Genomic DNA, 15,503 nt, shown 5'->3' with positions numbered 1-15,503 from the left:
AAGAGGATGAAAGAGGAACTCTAGCATGAAAATCAAAATAAGCAAGATGGAAATTCAGAGAGAAAAGGAAGTTCAGAGCAGCACTGTCCAATAAAGACATGGACACAAAAATGCCAGCACATATAATTTGAAAATTTTCTGTAGCCACGACAGAAAAACCTAAGAAACAGGTAAAATTATTTTTAATATATGTTTAGATAACCATCTATATCCAGAAATGTTATTTCAACATGGAATCAATATTTTTAAAAAGAGGCATTTTACATTTTTTGTATCAAGTTTTTGAAATCTTATGTGTATTTTACTTTCAATACATCCCAATAGAGACCGACCACCTTTCAAACACCTGTGGCTCATTGCTACATATTAGGCAGCAAAGGCCTAGGGTCAGTGAGCTGAGCTCTTTCCCTGACTGCTAGCTTTCAGTAATTCTTAAAACTCTTTACCAGCTAACATTTCAGAGTGGCTTTGCAAAAGTCTCAATTATTACACTGAGGGATGTTATAGTCTTGAGATCTTAATACAAGCTGGAGAGGCAGTGTTGTAGGATGACTGAGCAGTCGTTGAGTAGACTCTGTAAGATGTAGGTTCCCAGTCCTGCTCTACTAATTCCTATGTCCTTGAACAGGTTAGCTAGTGCAAACCTGTTTTCTTATTTGTAGAATAGAGATAATGGTAGTACTTCCCCTAAGTATTGCTCTGGTGATCATGCACACAAGGCTTTAGCCCAATGTCTACAAGCTATTTCTCCAAATGTGAACTGCAGATGTTTGTACTGGGTTTGAGAAACAGAACAGGTGTTCACTAGAATTCTAGTTATTCTTTATATATGCACACAGGAAGCATTTTAGAGCTGTATTACTTCTACGGCTTTTGTTAATAAACCCATTGTGTTATTCCAAAGGTGGTGTTTTTCCTCACAGTGAAGATGATTTGACCTGGTGTCTAGATATGCCTCAACCTCTAGAACACTGCCTGCACATGTAAGTCCTCAAAAAGTTAATTAAAGGAATCTGGGGTTGCAGAATTCCTGAAAAATAGTTGTAATTACACTATTAAAAGTATGATCAGAAAAAAAAGTATGATCAGTGGTCAATGATGATAATTTGACTTTTATTCTAATATTTAAATTACAAAGTTTATGTAGTTCTTTTTTAATGAGAATAGTCTTGCCAGAAATTTAGGATTTCTGAGTTGATACAAAGTCCAAATAGTGTAGGGCAAGCTTAGATGATAGGTAGTGTTTTTTTGTTGTTTTGTTTTTATTTGAGAGAGAGAGACCGACAAGCAAGGAGCCTGAAGTGGGCCTCAATCCCAGGACCATGAGATCATGACCTGAGCCAAAGGCACACACTTAACCAACTGAGCCACCCAGGCATCCCTGACTGGTAGTGTATTTGCCATAGAAGTAGCTCTACAAATAAATTACTAAAATATGATCTGAGTATAGCACCCTCAAGACTACCCCCAGAATTTAGTCAATTCATACTTATTAAAATTCACTAGTTTCCTTATGAAGTTAATAAAAAGCATACAACACTGGCATAGCACAAACACATTTATTTACTAACCAAAGGAATGATCCTAATTAAATCAACACTTTGAAATAGTTGCATGTAAAATGTTTGTGATAAAGATAATTGAACACAGTAATGAAAAAAAAAAAGCAGTATGGAGATTTGCTCATTGAACTGAGCTTGTTCATCCTCACAGCTAATTCCTGTCCAAAATGATGATGGAATTTTTACTCTACTTTTTCATAGATCCGCGTACAGGTGACATTGTTCATGACGCATTCCTAGAAGAACAATAGTGAAGAATTAAGTTAGTCTTGCATTGAAGCACAATGGTAGTAAATACTAGGATCAGCATCCTACAAAACTTTATAATCTACAAAGATGGAGAAAATGATTTTTAGAATTCCTGCCATTTTGTTTAAGATGCAGGTATGCTTTACTGCAAACTAAAGTATTAATTTGCAAAATCTATAAGGTATTCATTTGATCATGGCAATTGTTCCTCATTTTAAAGTAAATGGAAAAATATATGCCCAAGAGGGCATTTTGGTGGCTTGCCCAAAATTTTACTGTCATGTAACAATGAACATAGACTAAACCCAGCTCCAGGTACAACCTCTACTACATTATCTCATGTCTCCACCACCATAAAGTGCTTTCTTAGTTATTAGTGTCTTAATGTTTACCTTATTACTTTGCAATTTTTTTCTACCCAAACCTAGTTATTGTGTTCACGGTCAGTGATACTAAACAGTTACGTGAACTCTGAATGTAAACAAGAAGCCTAATAAGACATAAAAAATTTGGCACTTACCACCACCAATTTCCCATCTTCCAACTTTCTTGTTATTGTGCTTTCCTTCCCATCCCATTCCTGATGTTGAACCAATGCGCCGTCTGTGAAGTTGCAGACAGTCTGCAAAAATACACTTTTTAATCTTCCAAAGTATGTTATAAGACAGATGCCATGGCTCATAACTTCCTTAATCAACATTTTTTCATCTTTTCCTTTCTGGGTCTACTTCATTAACCCATAACGATTTTATGCTTCTCAATCTAGAGCCCCACAAAAGACACTTATTTTCTCTCACGTTCCTTAAATTATTTTTCAAAACAGACTAAGTGATGAAGCTGGTACTTTCACTAATTGGTCGAACTCAATTCATAAAATAATTTGGCTTTTTCATTAAGTTTTGCCTATAAACAGTAAGAATATTATTGATACAATCTATCACCGTGGAAACTTCTGTGATTTTTGTTAACTTATGACTAACCTGAGTTTTTCTGCCATCAGCTGTAGTTTCTTCAAACTTCTCTCCCAGATTACACGAAAACTGTGTTGTTTTCAAAGTGCTCTCAGTTTTTATGGTGAGGTTTTTGCCGTCAGAAGAGATGATACAATCTGGTTTGGCCATTGCACCCACCTTTCGCAGAGCCATTCCCACTCCTGTAGGATGTTGTATCATGTTAAATAACAGAAATCCAAAGTGATAGTTTACATCACAAATGCAGCAATTCAATTGCAGTTACTGTGTTGTACATATTTTCACTTATTCACTTCTCAGTAACAAGTGTAAACACATATCCAGTACTTACCATATGCCAGCACTTAACATATATTAATTAATGGAAGCCTTGCAACAACTATGTGAGAGGTGGAGTGCATGGTCTCCATTTTACAAGATGAGAAAGTAACTTACCCCAGCTCATTTAGCTAGAAAATCAAGGAACTGGAACCAACAGAGCAGGCAGTTTGGCTCCAAAGCTTAGCTCTTGGCCACCATGCTACGCTGGCCTTCAGAAAGCTAGAGAAGAAATCTGGGCTTCTAAAATGGATTTAACTCATTCCACCAAATGTTGTATCATAGGACTCTACCACACCGTCTGACACATACAAAGCTATTTTTTTTAAAGAGTTTATTTATTTATTCATGAGAGACATGGGTCGGGGGGGTAGGCAGAGACACAGGCAGAGGGAAAAGCAGGCTCCATGCAGGGAGCCCGACGTGGGACTCCATCCCAGGTCTCCAGGATCACGCCCGGGGCTGAAGGCGGCGCTAAACCGCTGAGCCACCCAGGCTGCCCAAAAAGCTCTTGATAAACGACACAAAATCCAAATCAATTCTGTTCAAATAGCATGGTGTTTTATGAGTTAACTGCACAATCATGGTGCTAATAAATTGGGAAAACTTTATCCTCAAAAACAGTATGCATATCAGAGCTGATTAACTCAATTACTAGACGGATATCCTATTTAATTTAGATTCTGTGTATTTCTTCCTATTGTTAATATTTACAAGGAAACTAAGATTTAGCTCAAATCCTGGTTTCACAGATGAGACTACAACCTAAGCAGAATAACTGGCTTGATGATAAAAATTCCCCGAGGCTTGAAATGTCCTCTTGGTACCTTCTCTTTTGCCAGTGTGGGGGTTGGCACCTCATGTTGTTAGTGAAGTCATTAATTCTCACTTTGGACAACTAAAAGGCTCTACTCTTCCCACACCTTGATTGTTCTCTAATGAATTGAGCCTTGACAACCTTCATGACTCTAGAACCCTGGAAACAAGCCATCCAATAAACGCATTCACTTTCCAAGTGAGAGAAACAGCATTCTTTACTTGGTCCTCACACACACAAGTGAACACACACAAACATTTCTTGGATATCAGTGCAGTAAGTGGCTTTCTCCAGAGTTATCTTCATCTAGATTTACAGTGCAAGAAAGAAAAAGACTGAATTCTACTTGTACTCACAGTAGCATAAATACACTCAAGATTCACTATTCAGGGGCAGCCTGGGTGGCTCAGCGGTTTAGCCCCGCCTTTGGCCCAGGACCTGATCCTGGGGACCCAGGATCGAGTCCCACATCGGGCTCCCTGCATGGAGCCTGCTCCTCCCTCTGCCTGTGTCTCTGTCTCTGCCTCTCTCTCTCTCTGTGTGTCTCTCAGGAATGAATGAATGAATGAATGAATAAATAAATAATTTTTAGAAGTCAGAAAAAAAAAAAAGATTCACTATTCAGCCTTAACCTCTCATTGCTTCGGATAAAGGCTAATGAAGGATGGATTCTCAGGTGCCACAGGGACTAGGTTTCAGGAGAGGGTCTTTGTCGTGACTTCTGCACCAGAAAGCAGTCATGTTAACATTTGTGGGATGTGCAGCTTCTAAAGCACCCCTTGTGGTCCCAGCAGTCGTCTCCGGGCTGGAAGCCCCTTTTCAGATAAGATCCTCGGTAGAGTACTCCATCCCGCTTCCCAGTGGCCTGTGACAAAGGTCCTTTTCTGTTTCCTATCCACCTAGTGTGTCAACCAGCGTACAGTTACTGTCACTGGCTTGGAAAAAAAGGACAATACCAGAGAATCAAGTACTATTTTGAGAGAGGGACAGAGAGAGAGAACTGGAACCTTCCTAGAGACTCCTATTGCCTTGAGGGGTTGGAAGCCATCGAGGGCTTTCTGCGGGGCCACACCCATCCTGCATGCACTTGGGAAATGAGCCGCAGGACGGCTCTGCAGTTTCTGACTGCGGTTTTCCAATAAAACCCACTCCGGGGTGTGATCCTGGAGACCCGGGATCGAGTCCCACGTCGGGCTCCCCGCATGGAGCCTGCTTCTCCCTCTGCCTGTGTCTCTGTGTGTTTCTCATGAATAAACAAATAAAATCTCAATCAATTGATCCATCCATCCATCCATCCATCCCACTCCCTGCCTCGTGGCCCCTCACCCTCGGGCCGAGGGCGCAGGGCGGCAGCGGGGCCAAGCGGGCCCTGGGACGGGCCACCTGCCCACGGGGCGCCCGGGGCTGGCAGCGACCTGCTGCCCGGGGGCGAGGAGAGCCCGCCGGTTCCCCCGGGGAGGGCGGGGGGTGGGGGATGCTGAAGCGGGGCCCCCATTCAGCCCTTCCGAAGGGTTTCTGCCGGACACCGCGCCCCGCGGAGCAGGGGGACCCGCAAGCCACCTGGGCACCAAAGATGCGGCGGCGCGGGAGCCCGGGGGGGGGGGTAGAAGGGGCGGGGAGGGCGAGCGCAGGGAGCGTGTCGGGGCCGCCTGAAGTGGGGCTGGGGGTGGGGGTCGGGGGGGGGGGTCGGGGGCAGCGCGCCGAGGCCGGGAGGCAGCGCAGGTGGGAGGCCCGCGACGGCGCCCGCTCTCCCCGCGCTGGGCCACGTGCGGCCGCGGGGGGCGGGGGCCGGGCCGGGCCAACAGCCGGGCTCGGCACGCGGACGGCGCCGCCGGGCCGGGAGCCTCACCTACTTCCTTCATGTATTCGTCAAAGCCCTTGCTCTCCACTAAGCGCCATCTTCCTACCAGCTGCTGAATGGTGGCCATGGTGGGCGCGGGCGGCGGGCGGGCGAGCGGAGCGGCGGGGCGGCGGGGCGGCGGGGCGGCGGGGCTGGCGGCAGGAACACCGCCGCGGCGGCCTTATAAAGGCGGCGCGCGCCGGGCGGCTCCGAGGGGCCAATGGGAGGCGCCCCTCGCCAGGCCCCGCCCCGGCCCCGCCCCTCGCCAGGCCCCGCCCCCCGCGCGCTCCCCGGGGCCCCTCTCCCCCCGGTCTCCAAGGGCGAACCCGCTCCACCTGCCGGGGGACCGAGGTAGGTTGGGGGGAGGCGAGGTGGCTCCCCCCGCCAGCTCCGCGCTTCCTGCAAGCAGGGACTCGCCCGGCGCGCCCCACGCCGCCCGGGACGCCTGCGCCTGCGAACCTCCGCGGAGCCGGGGAACCGGAGGGGTCGCTGCGGGGGGGGGGGGGGGCGGGCCCTCCTCCCCCTCCTCCCCCTCCTCCCCCTCCTCCCCTCCTCCCCTCGGCTCCACCGCTTTACCTCCCACGCCGCCACTCTTTTTTTTTTCCTCCGAAACACCCGAGTGAATCACCAGTCCCGGCTGGGCGTGGAGGGTAGCGGGGCAGGGATTGATCGATCGGGGGCGGTCTGGCTGACTGATGGATAAACCTCTTGGCCTCCCTCGGGTCTGCTCCTAGTCGGGCGGACTGACCCACATCCCACACCTTCCCCGGGGAGCCTGTGCTCCCCACCCTCGGCCGCCCCTCACCTCTCGCCTCAACTCCCTCCTCCACTCCTGTCCAGGTATAGGGCCTCCGGGAGACTGTATGCCTGATTTGAGCTAGACGATTTTATCAGAAGGTGCAGGACAGGGGGAAGATGTCCCAAGAAGTTCAGTTTCCAAACTAAAGCTCCTTAAGATTCCTGATTCTGGGAAACTAACAAAGGGTTGCAGAAGGGGAGGCGGGGGGAGGGGGGGTAACTGGGTGACGGGCACTGAGGACGGTGCTTGATGGGATGAGCACTGGGGGTTACACTCTATGTTGGCAAATTGAAATTGAACATCAATGAAAATATATATTTTTTAAAGTTTTAAAAAAAGTGTGAGTTTAAGTGACTGTCATTGCTATGAAATGTACCCATCAAGAATGTGGTGTTGGAGACACCTGGGTGGCTCAGTGGTCGAGCGCCTTCCTTCAGCCCCGAGGGTGATTCTACAGTCCCCGGATCGAGTCCCGCATCGGGCTCCCTGCGGGCACCCTGCTTCTCCCTTTGCCTATGTCTCTGCCTCTCTCTCTCTCTCTTTTCTCTCTCTCTTATGAATAAATAAATAAAATCTTTTAAAAAGATGAATGTGTTATTCGTTTATTGCTAGTGGATTGACCCCTTCATAGTTTGTTCTGACTCCCAAGTGTTTAGGCGCTTTCCTCTTTGCCTTTAATTATACTAAGACCCTGTATTTGTTGTGTAGAACACTATACTTGTCAAAGTGTACTTGTCATAGTATCTTACTGTGTGATCACAGGTCCTTGTAGGAGTGGGTGGTGATGAGGTGAGAAAGTTGCCATGCAGAGAGGCCAGCTGCCTTGGTGGAGATAAGGTTCATTTATTGAATGTCTGCTTGTGCTGGAGGCTGTGCTTCCTGCATACTTTCTATCCATTAACTCTGAGCTCCACTAAATTTTTGCTAGTGTTATCCCCATTTTTTGAAAGAGGACATAAGGCAGGGAATGTTTGCAAAGTGGTAAAACCAGAATCCCTGTCCAGTCCTCACTTCAGATCTTGTGAAACAGGACCACACCTGGTTGCCTCTAGCTCACTGTCCTCATAGAGCTGAGAGGAGAGGCTACCCAGTCACCTGACCCATACCAAGACACTGGTTCATGTTCCATCCTCAACAAACTGACATCTGAGGTTGGTCATTTCCCCTCATGCCTCAGGACATTTACTCCCCTGAACCATAATTCTTTTATTTCAAATCCTTGCCCTAATGTTAGGATCACTCCAGTTTTTCTTGTGGTACCATTTTAATACCGAAGTGACTCAGGCCATGTAGTTGTGCCATTAAGAACTTGAATGTCCCACACCTGAGGCTGTACAGCTGAGAAAATGTTCAAGTTCTGAGGTCATTTGTTCAGTGATGCAAGTGCTGCCTTCTCTACATTTAGGACGGCTTGCTGCCCCTGCCTCCTACAGAGGCAGCTCCTGTTGTGTTTGGACTTGCATACTTAATATGCTGGCTCTACATGTTTTATCCATTTTTGTATAGAACACAGTAATAACAGCCAAAATTCTGTACTGGAGTACTAATTTTTAGATTATCATAATCAACCATGTCACAGAAATTTCAAAAGGAGAATGGCATTCTGGTACTAAATACATAAATACTTAAGAAATAGTTTTTAAACTGGAGTTAAAACTTAACTTTTAAACACACTCTTTGATGTAATGAGTGGAAATAATCCTTTTGGGGTTAACACACCCCAAGAAACAGAAAGATATAGGCCAAAATACCTGGGAGTCTCCTGGACCAAAGAAGGGCATGGTGATTGCTTTGCTACTGTGGGTGACACACTTCATAGTAGATAAGAAAACTGAGTTTCTGGAGATACTAAGTAAAACTGCACCTGCCTTATAAATGATGGTCTTCTAGTGCTATGGAGGGGAGAGTTGCTGGTAGGCTTTGGTTCTTTAACCATTTCACTATGAATAACGTGTCATTATTGTTGTTCTGGTGCTTCTCATTTTGATATATATATATTTTTCATATATATACACATATGGAAAGCGATGGGAGTAGATTATTTCTAATGTCCCTTAAGCCCTGAAAGCCCTGAATTCAGATTCTCTTCCTTTTTTTTTTTTTTTTTTTTAAGATTTCATTTATTTTTTCATGAGAGGCACTGAGAGGCAGAGACATAAATAGAGGGAGAAGCAGGTTTCCATGCGGGACTCAATCCTGGAGCCCAGAATCACAACTTGAGCCAAGGGTAGACGCTCAACTATTGAGCCACCCAGGTGTCCCAATTCCCTTCCTTTCTTAAAAAAAAAAATGATAATGGATTTCAAGTTCTGAAAAACATAAAGTATTCCCTTGACCTGCTAACTGAAGTTCTAGACTACTTGACTTGAACCCAATATGACATGTAAAAACCAAAAATGTTGTAAAAACAAACCTGATTAAAATCTTGTATGACTTTATGGGATGGTTGAGTATCTCTTCATCGGAGAAAGGGAGCCTTATTACTTGATCGAGATTAATTATGTTACGATACAGGGACAAGAAAAAATAGTTTTATTCTAAACCTATCCTTACAAATTTTAGTGACTACACTGGTCACTAGTTTTAGCAGCGATACAGAGGCAAGGTAGGTGTCACATTGTGCCTTCTCTTCATGCTGGAGGATAATGACACGTTTATTCATAGTGAAAATGGTTAAAGAACCAAAGCCTACCAGCAAATCTCCCCTCCATAGCTCTAGAAGACCATCATTTGTAAGGCAGGTGCAGTTTTACTTATATCTCCAGAAACTCAGTTTTCTTATCTACGAAATTAACAAGGTAAGAATTACACCAAATGATTTCTTAGGTCCCTTTCAGCTTACCTCCTTAGTAGTTCATGGCCCTGAAAAATATACTCAAAATTACTCTATTTCCACCTAGTGGTAAAACAGAATATTTCTCTCGACTTTTGTTGGATGGGTGTAATAGTTGGTCAGCTTCATATTCCACAAACTCGCATCTAAGTTTAGTGTATGTTATGTCATTTTATTTAAAGACAACCTCCTAGTTTGTGTGGATAAATGTGCCTTCCACAAAGCTGATTGTTGTACCTAATCCTTTCCTAAGGACCCTAAGCGTTGGTGGCCAGGAAGTATGCAGCTGGTAGAGAAAGAGCACCACATGAAAGCAATCATTGGAGAGACTACCCAAAGCAATCCATGTTCAAACAGCTGCATCTTTTCTTTTTTTTTTTTCTTTTCTTAGTACATGTGCAGATTCAGCAAAAAAGAAGGCAGGGGGAGGGGCTTTATAGTGAATACTATAAAGCAGTACCTCTCAAAGTTTAGTGTGCAAACAATTTACCTGGGGATCTTGTGAAAATGCAGTCAGTAGTTTCCATAGCAGGGCACAAGATCCTGCATTTCTAACAAACTCCCAGGCGAAGCTAGTGTTACTGGTTTGGGGACCATGCTTTGAGTAGCAAAGCTGTAGGGTATATAAGAACTTGCAAATGGCTTTGCCACATCAGGGTGCCTTTCACTTCCGAGTTTAAGGATTTCTGATTATATCCCCATAAAAATATATAGAAAAGACAGGAAATTGAACAAACTCACTCCAAAAATTATCTTACTCAACATTTAGACTTGTTTCTAATTAATCCGAGGCAGCTATCTTCCTGTCTGCTCATCAGGACTTCAAATGTGGTAGGGAGGGTGGATAATATGTTAATTTAAATCTAGTTTCTCTCTTAAATTTTATAGCCAGTTTTTTGATCCGACTCTTTCGTGTCTTGCTCACTCATGCTTGTGTATCCCTAGCTTAAAACTAGATATTCCTTAAGAAAATCCCACTTGGAATCAGTTCCAGAAGAAAAGCCTAACAAGTGGATAGAGCATGGATCTGCATCTTGTCAAGTTGTCTGTAACAGCGAAAACTTCCCAGATAAGATCAGGAAGCTACACAGCTTCAGGCACACGCTCAAGTTTTAAATCCTTCAGTGTATCCAGCCACGACAAGCTACCATTCATCAATGGAAGGTTGTTTTCTTTTGTTTTTGGTAATAAGATTATTTCTCACTAAAGCATTTTAAAAAAGGAGTTCTTTTATGAATTTTGTCCTTTCACTGGAGGCAGTTTGATTCTTCCCCAACGTGCCTGCAAATGGATAGCCATTAAAATTTCCCAGTTGCCTAAATAATTCATCATAAGTATGTGCTTGCTAAATTAACTGGATGTGAGAATAGAGAGAAAAGGAGACATTGCAAAAGTTACAATAAAAGTTACAATTTTAAGAGGTTATAATGAAGGTTGTTGGTTTTAAATGATGCAGAGGATATAATGGCTTATCTCAGTATAAAATCAATCCATTTCTCTTCTTACATAGATCTTCCTACCGTCCAGACATATATTGTTGGGTATGACCTTTGTCATTAGCTCATGGTAAGACATTAGCAAAATATGTAGTCCCTTCAATCCTCGTGTGGGTGGTAGTCAGTGTTCCAGGTCTAAAACAACATGTAAGAGGGTATCTTGAAATGGAGCAGAAAGAGGCTTGTAAGACCATCCCAATAAACACAAAATCTTAGTAAAAACACTGTGCTTATCAGGCAATGCTGTCTCAAAACAAATCGCCTAGCATCCTCAACCTCCTGAAACCCACCATCAGCCAAATTGCCACTCCCAATATATATTATTTTATATTATATTATATTATATTATATTATATTATATTATATTATATTATATTATAATTTTATATTCAAAGTCTGAGGTTGGCCCAGCTGCAAGCACACAGACAAATTCATAAAGTATGCCTTTGTCCTTTGAAAAATGCCCAAACAGGGGCACCTGGGTGGCTCAGTCCCTTTAGCATCTGCCTTCTACTTAGGTCATGATCCCAGGGTCCTGAATGGAGTCCTGTATCAGCCATCCTGCTTAGTGGGGAGTCTGCTTCTCCCTCTAGCCCTCTTACTCCTGCCCCCCAACTTGTACTCTGTCTCACATACATACATACATCAAAAAAAATTAAAACTGCAAAAACAAAGACCTCCAAATTAGATTTTTCCACTAGAAGAGGCCGAATTCTTTTCTGGCAGATTATACGTTCCCATTTTTCAGTCCCACTTTCCACGTGATACTCTGTGATTTAAGGTTCTCTCCCCCAGACTCTAACACCATTTGATCATTTCTCTTTATTAATATTTATCCATAAGACTTCATTTTTAAGATTTTTTTTTTATGATAGACAGAGAGAGAGATTGAGGCAGAGACACAGGCAGAGGGAGAAGCAGGCTCCATGCAGGGAGACTGACGCTGGACTCGACCCCGGGTCCCCAGGATCACACCCTGGGCCGAATGCGGCGCTAAACCGCTGGGCCACCGGGGCTGCCCACCAAAGACACTTTCTCAATCCTAACTCTCATCCTCTTTACCTGGTGGTGGGAAGAGCTATTCTAAATCCCCCAGAGTATTACACAAAACACAATATTGCACAGTATTACAAAAAACAGCATCGAGCTGATTCTGTGTACTCCTCTAAAGGAGCTAAGAGACAGGATGGATATCTTTGTTCATCTACTTTTAAACAATGTAGGACACTTTTTGTCCACTGGCTCACATCTGCATCCATCACACTTAAAGATATAAATCCAACAGCGTGTAGTGAAAGGTTTATTGTACTCTCATGCATTTCCCTACACTGTCCTGCCTCTTATATGCCCTCATTCCTCTTAGAGCAGGTGTTTCTCAATTAAGTGACTCACAAATGAACAAATAGTGAGAAACCAATCTGCGGTTCCAATGAACCACATTCTGTTTTCTGTATTGGCTAAACAGTGTGGTTTCATACACCTCTTCCAGCCCTATGTTATCATTGAGGTGGGTGTTACCCATTGAGGGCAACCATGATCTTGGTTTAGGTCTAATTTAGAAGGTGGGAATAAAGAATATTTGTGCTACAAATCTCAAATTTTGTCACCTACTTTGCAGCCTCAACATACATAGTTAATCTCTCAGGACAAAGCCTGGTTTCCTAATGGCTTTTCTGTGTTGGTTAGCAGAACTGACTGCACTGTTTTTTGCATAGCCATGATATGGTGTTGTCCTAGTATAATTAAAAATAATGCTCTCTTTCACTCCAAATATCACAGATTGAATGAATGATGTTGGGTAAAGAGTTGTGAGATTTGATTCTTACCTATCAGGCAGTTCCAAAGCCTAAATTTCGAGTACAGCATTATCATGGCACTCTAGTATCATCTAATGTAAAACCTGAGGTTTGTTTTACAGGAGGGAAAAAGTGCCATAGGGCCATAGTCCATCTTTCCCTACTCACGTGGTAGACAAATGTGTCATGCGTGGACTGCTCTGCTTACCCACACACAAAGAGCCAGAGAAGCTGTCCACATAAGACCGATTCCTTTGATTAAAGTCAGACTACAATTTCAGATCACCTAATAATTATGTGAAATAACTTTTAGCCATTGCCTTCAAGGAGTTTGTTAACCTAAGCTTACACCAGCTAAGGAACTGCTTTTTTTTTTTTAACATTTGTTAAAGATCTTCTGTTTTAGTTCAGCACATTCTGGAAATTCCCAGGTATTAAATGTCTTTGAAAATGTCAGATAAATTCATTTTATCTTTATAATATTAAGTGAATTTTCCAAGAAGATATCACACAATCTTTTTAGGGTGGGGGAAGGGATACATAGTCCTGTTGCTTTCAATTGTATCCTGGAAACTCTAGAGTTTTCTTTGTTTGTCTGAACAGGTCATCTCTTCAGCAGGAACCAGGTGGGTGTACTAAATGGATACATCCTGTTTAAAATAAATGTGCCAAATGCCGCAAAGCCACCATCTAATCAGGAGATTAGAAAGATCTCATCTGAGAAATACTGGGTTCAAGACCGTGATGCAACCCGCATCACTACCCACCTCACTCTGTGTTTTAGAGTGAGTTCCTTACCATGAACTTGGAAATAAACTGACATTTAGCTGTCCTCAAGGTTGTGGCACATGCTGAGATACACAACTTGCATAATAAAATCTGCCAGTGTACAAGTTGAAACAAGGATTCTGCACCACCCCAGCCAGATTGGTAAGGACCAGAAAATCTTGCTGTGTCCCCTTTCTTGTGTCATTTGCATCCACTTTGGAGAGAAGAGATTTCGAAGCAAAGGTTAATGATTTTACCACACATGCTCTGATGCCCTTATCTTTCAGTAGAAACTATATGTGATTCCTGGGGGAAGAATGTGGCTCTGTTACGACAAGTTTTATTGCATTTGTTGCATGGTATAAAATATTATCACTTCTGTAGCTATGTTATCAGTACATCCTGTAAAGTAGTAAAACTCTAGTTAGTCAAAACAACAACAACAACAACAACAACAACCTGATAGAGGTATAATAATTAATCCTCTTAGAAGCTACAGACCCAAACCAGTCTTGCAAAGAACCCCTTAAACTGAAATATATCCCCAAACTCTCTTTTCTTCTACTATTCTAGAATAGTATCAGCCTCTAGAAATTGGAAAGAATATCATTTACCAGTGTCCCTTTGAATATCACTTACTATATGAGTGTTATTTAAGTCATTTGCTATATGAAAAAAAGTTGTTTTAATTGACTGCCTTTCCACTGTATTGTATTTTGATGGACATAATTATTCTTGATGTATATTTACAGATACAGAAGTTTGCTCCATTATGGAACAGAAAATCATAACTATCGAATATTTTATCTGAAAGCAGGTAGGGATATAAATCACAATTAAAATAAAAATCACTTCTGAATCAACAATGCTTTCATTTATCACTTTCCAATAAACATGAATAGTGACACCAAATCTTGTGAGAAATGTAACAGGTTTCCTTTTGATTTAAGCTTTACTGAGCTACTGGCTATAGCCTCTCATTTCACAGGGCAAGGCTCTAGTTCTTTCACATGCTCATCTTTCTCAGCTCAAAGCCTTAAGTCCGCAGGGCTCTGAGGAAACCTACCTAGTTCAAGTCACTAGTGCATATTCAGAAGTAAAATTTGACCTCTGGTGCCCACACCCAAGTTGTATAATTTTTAATTGCATCTTTTGGCAGCAATTCCTAGTCAGACCTGATCTTGGCCCAATTGGCTGTTGCTTGAGCATACATATTATTAGTAAATCCTTTAAAGTTATATAGTTTCATTTCTGAATATGCACTTGTGACTTGGATTCAGAACTAAAGACGAATCTTAAAATCCTAGAGTTCGGAGGAATTATAGATGTCTTCTACTTCAACTAAAGCCTATTAAGTTTCTCTCAATACAAATAAAACCAGTCTCCACTTAAATCCTTCTGGTGATAGAGGCCTCACATTTTCCCACCAAGAAGCCCTTTCTATGTTCTAATAGTTCTGATTGGGACAAAGCCATAATCTCTATTGTGCTGAAATCTGCTTCCAGTAATTTTTAGCTCTTGGTCTTAGGTTGACCCTCGGAAATAATGGAATGTTTGCTCACTTATTCTTCCATAGCCCTTTACAAGGCCTATAAGTATTTGATGATGATATATCATCATCATACCCAAATGTACTATATGTAAGATACCTGAGAGAACTAGAAATAAAACTCTATAAAGTATGTGTTTTATGTATGTGTATCTATATATGTGTGCACATATGTGTATATATATATGTATGTGTGTATGGATATCTGTGTGCATATATATATATATATATATATAGAGAGAGAGAGAGAGAGAGAGAGAGAAGGAGAGGGAGAAAAAGACATGGAGAAGGAGAGGGAGAGGGGCATGAGTTTATAGGAAAAATAATAGTGAAAAAGAAGAATAATTCCAATTACATTTTTTAAAATTTTTATTTATTTATGATAGTCACACACAGAGAGAGAGAGAGAGAGAGAGAGGCAGAGACACAGGCAGAGGGAGAAGCAGGCTCCATGCACCGGGAGCCCGACGTGGGATTCGATCCTGGGTCTCCAGGATCGCGCCCT

General features: G+C 42.6%; 1 protein-coding gene and 1 long non-coding RNA gene across 2 annotated transcripts; one reads left to right on the top strand and one right to left on the bottom strand.

The window, feature by feature from the left end:
* Positions 1-1,540: 1,540 nt before the first annotated feature.
* Positions 1,541-5,949, bottom strand: FABP5 (fatty acid binding protein 5). The gene is made up of 4 exons (XM_038579605.1): positions 5,767-5,949; positions 2,792-2,964; positions 2,332-2,433; positions 1,541-1,798 (listed from the first exon to the last, which is right to left on the bottom strand). The coding sequence occupies exons 1-4, from the start codon at positions 5,843-5,845 to the stop codon at positions 1,745-1,747; spliced, it is 408 nt and encodes a 135-aa protein (XP_038435533.1). The 5' UTR covers positions 5,846-5,949; the 3' UTR covers positions 1,541-1,744.
* Positions 5,950-6,047: 98 nt separating this feature from the next.
* On the top strand, positions 6,048-14,312 carry LOC119866683. Its single transcript, XR_005380893.1, has 4 exons — positions 6,048-6,108; positions 10,335-10,553; positions 13,285-13,611; positions 14,202-14,312. It is a non-coding gene; the product is annotated as an uncharacterized LOC119866683 (long non-coding RNA).
* Positions 14,313-15,503: the final 1,191 nt, after the last annotated feature.

This window comes from Canis lupus, chromosome 29 (genome assembly GCF_011100685.1).
Source record: "Canis lupus familiaris isolate Mischka breed German Shepherd chromosome 29, alternate assembly UU_Cfam_GSD_1.0, whole genome shotgun sequence".
In the NCBI taxonomy this organism is placed as follows: Eukaryota; Metazoa; Chordata; class Mammalia; order Carnivora; family Canidae; genus Canis; species Canis lupus.
The sequence above is the reverse complement of the archived record's forward strand: the minus strand, read 5'-3'. Positions and strand labels throughout refer to the sequence as shown.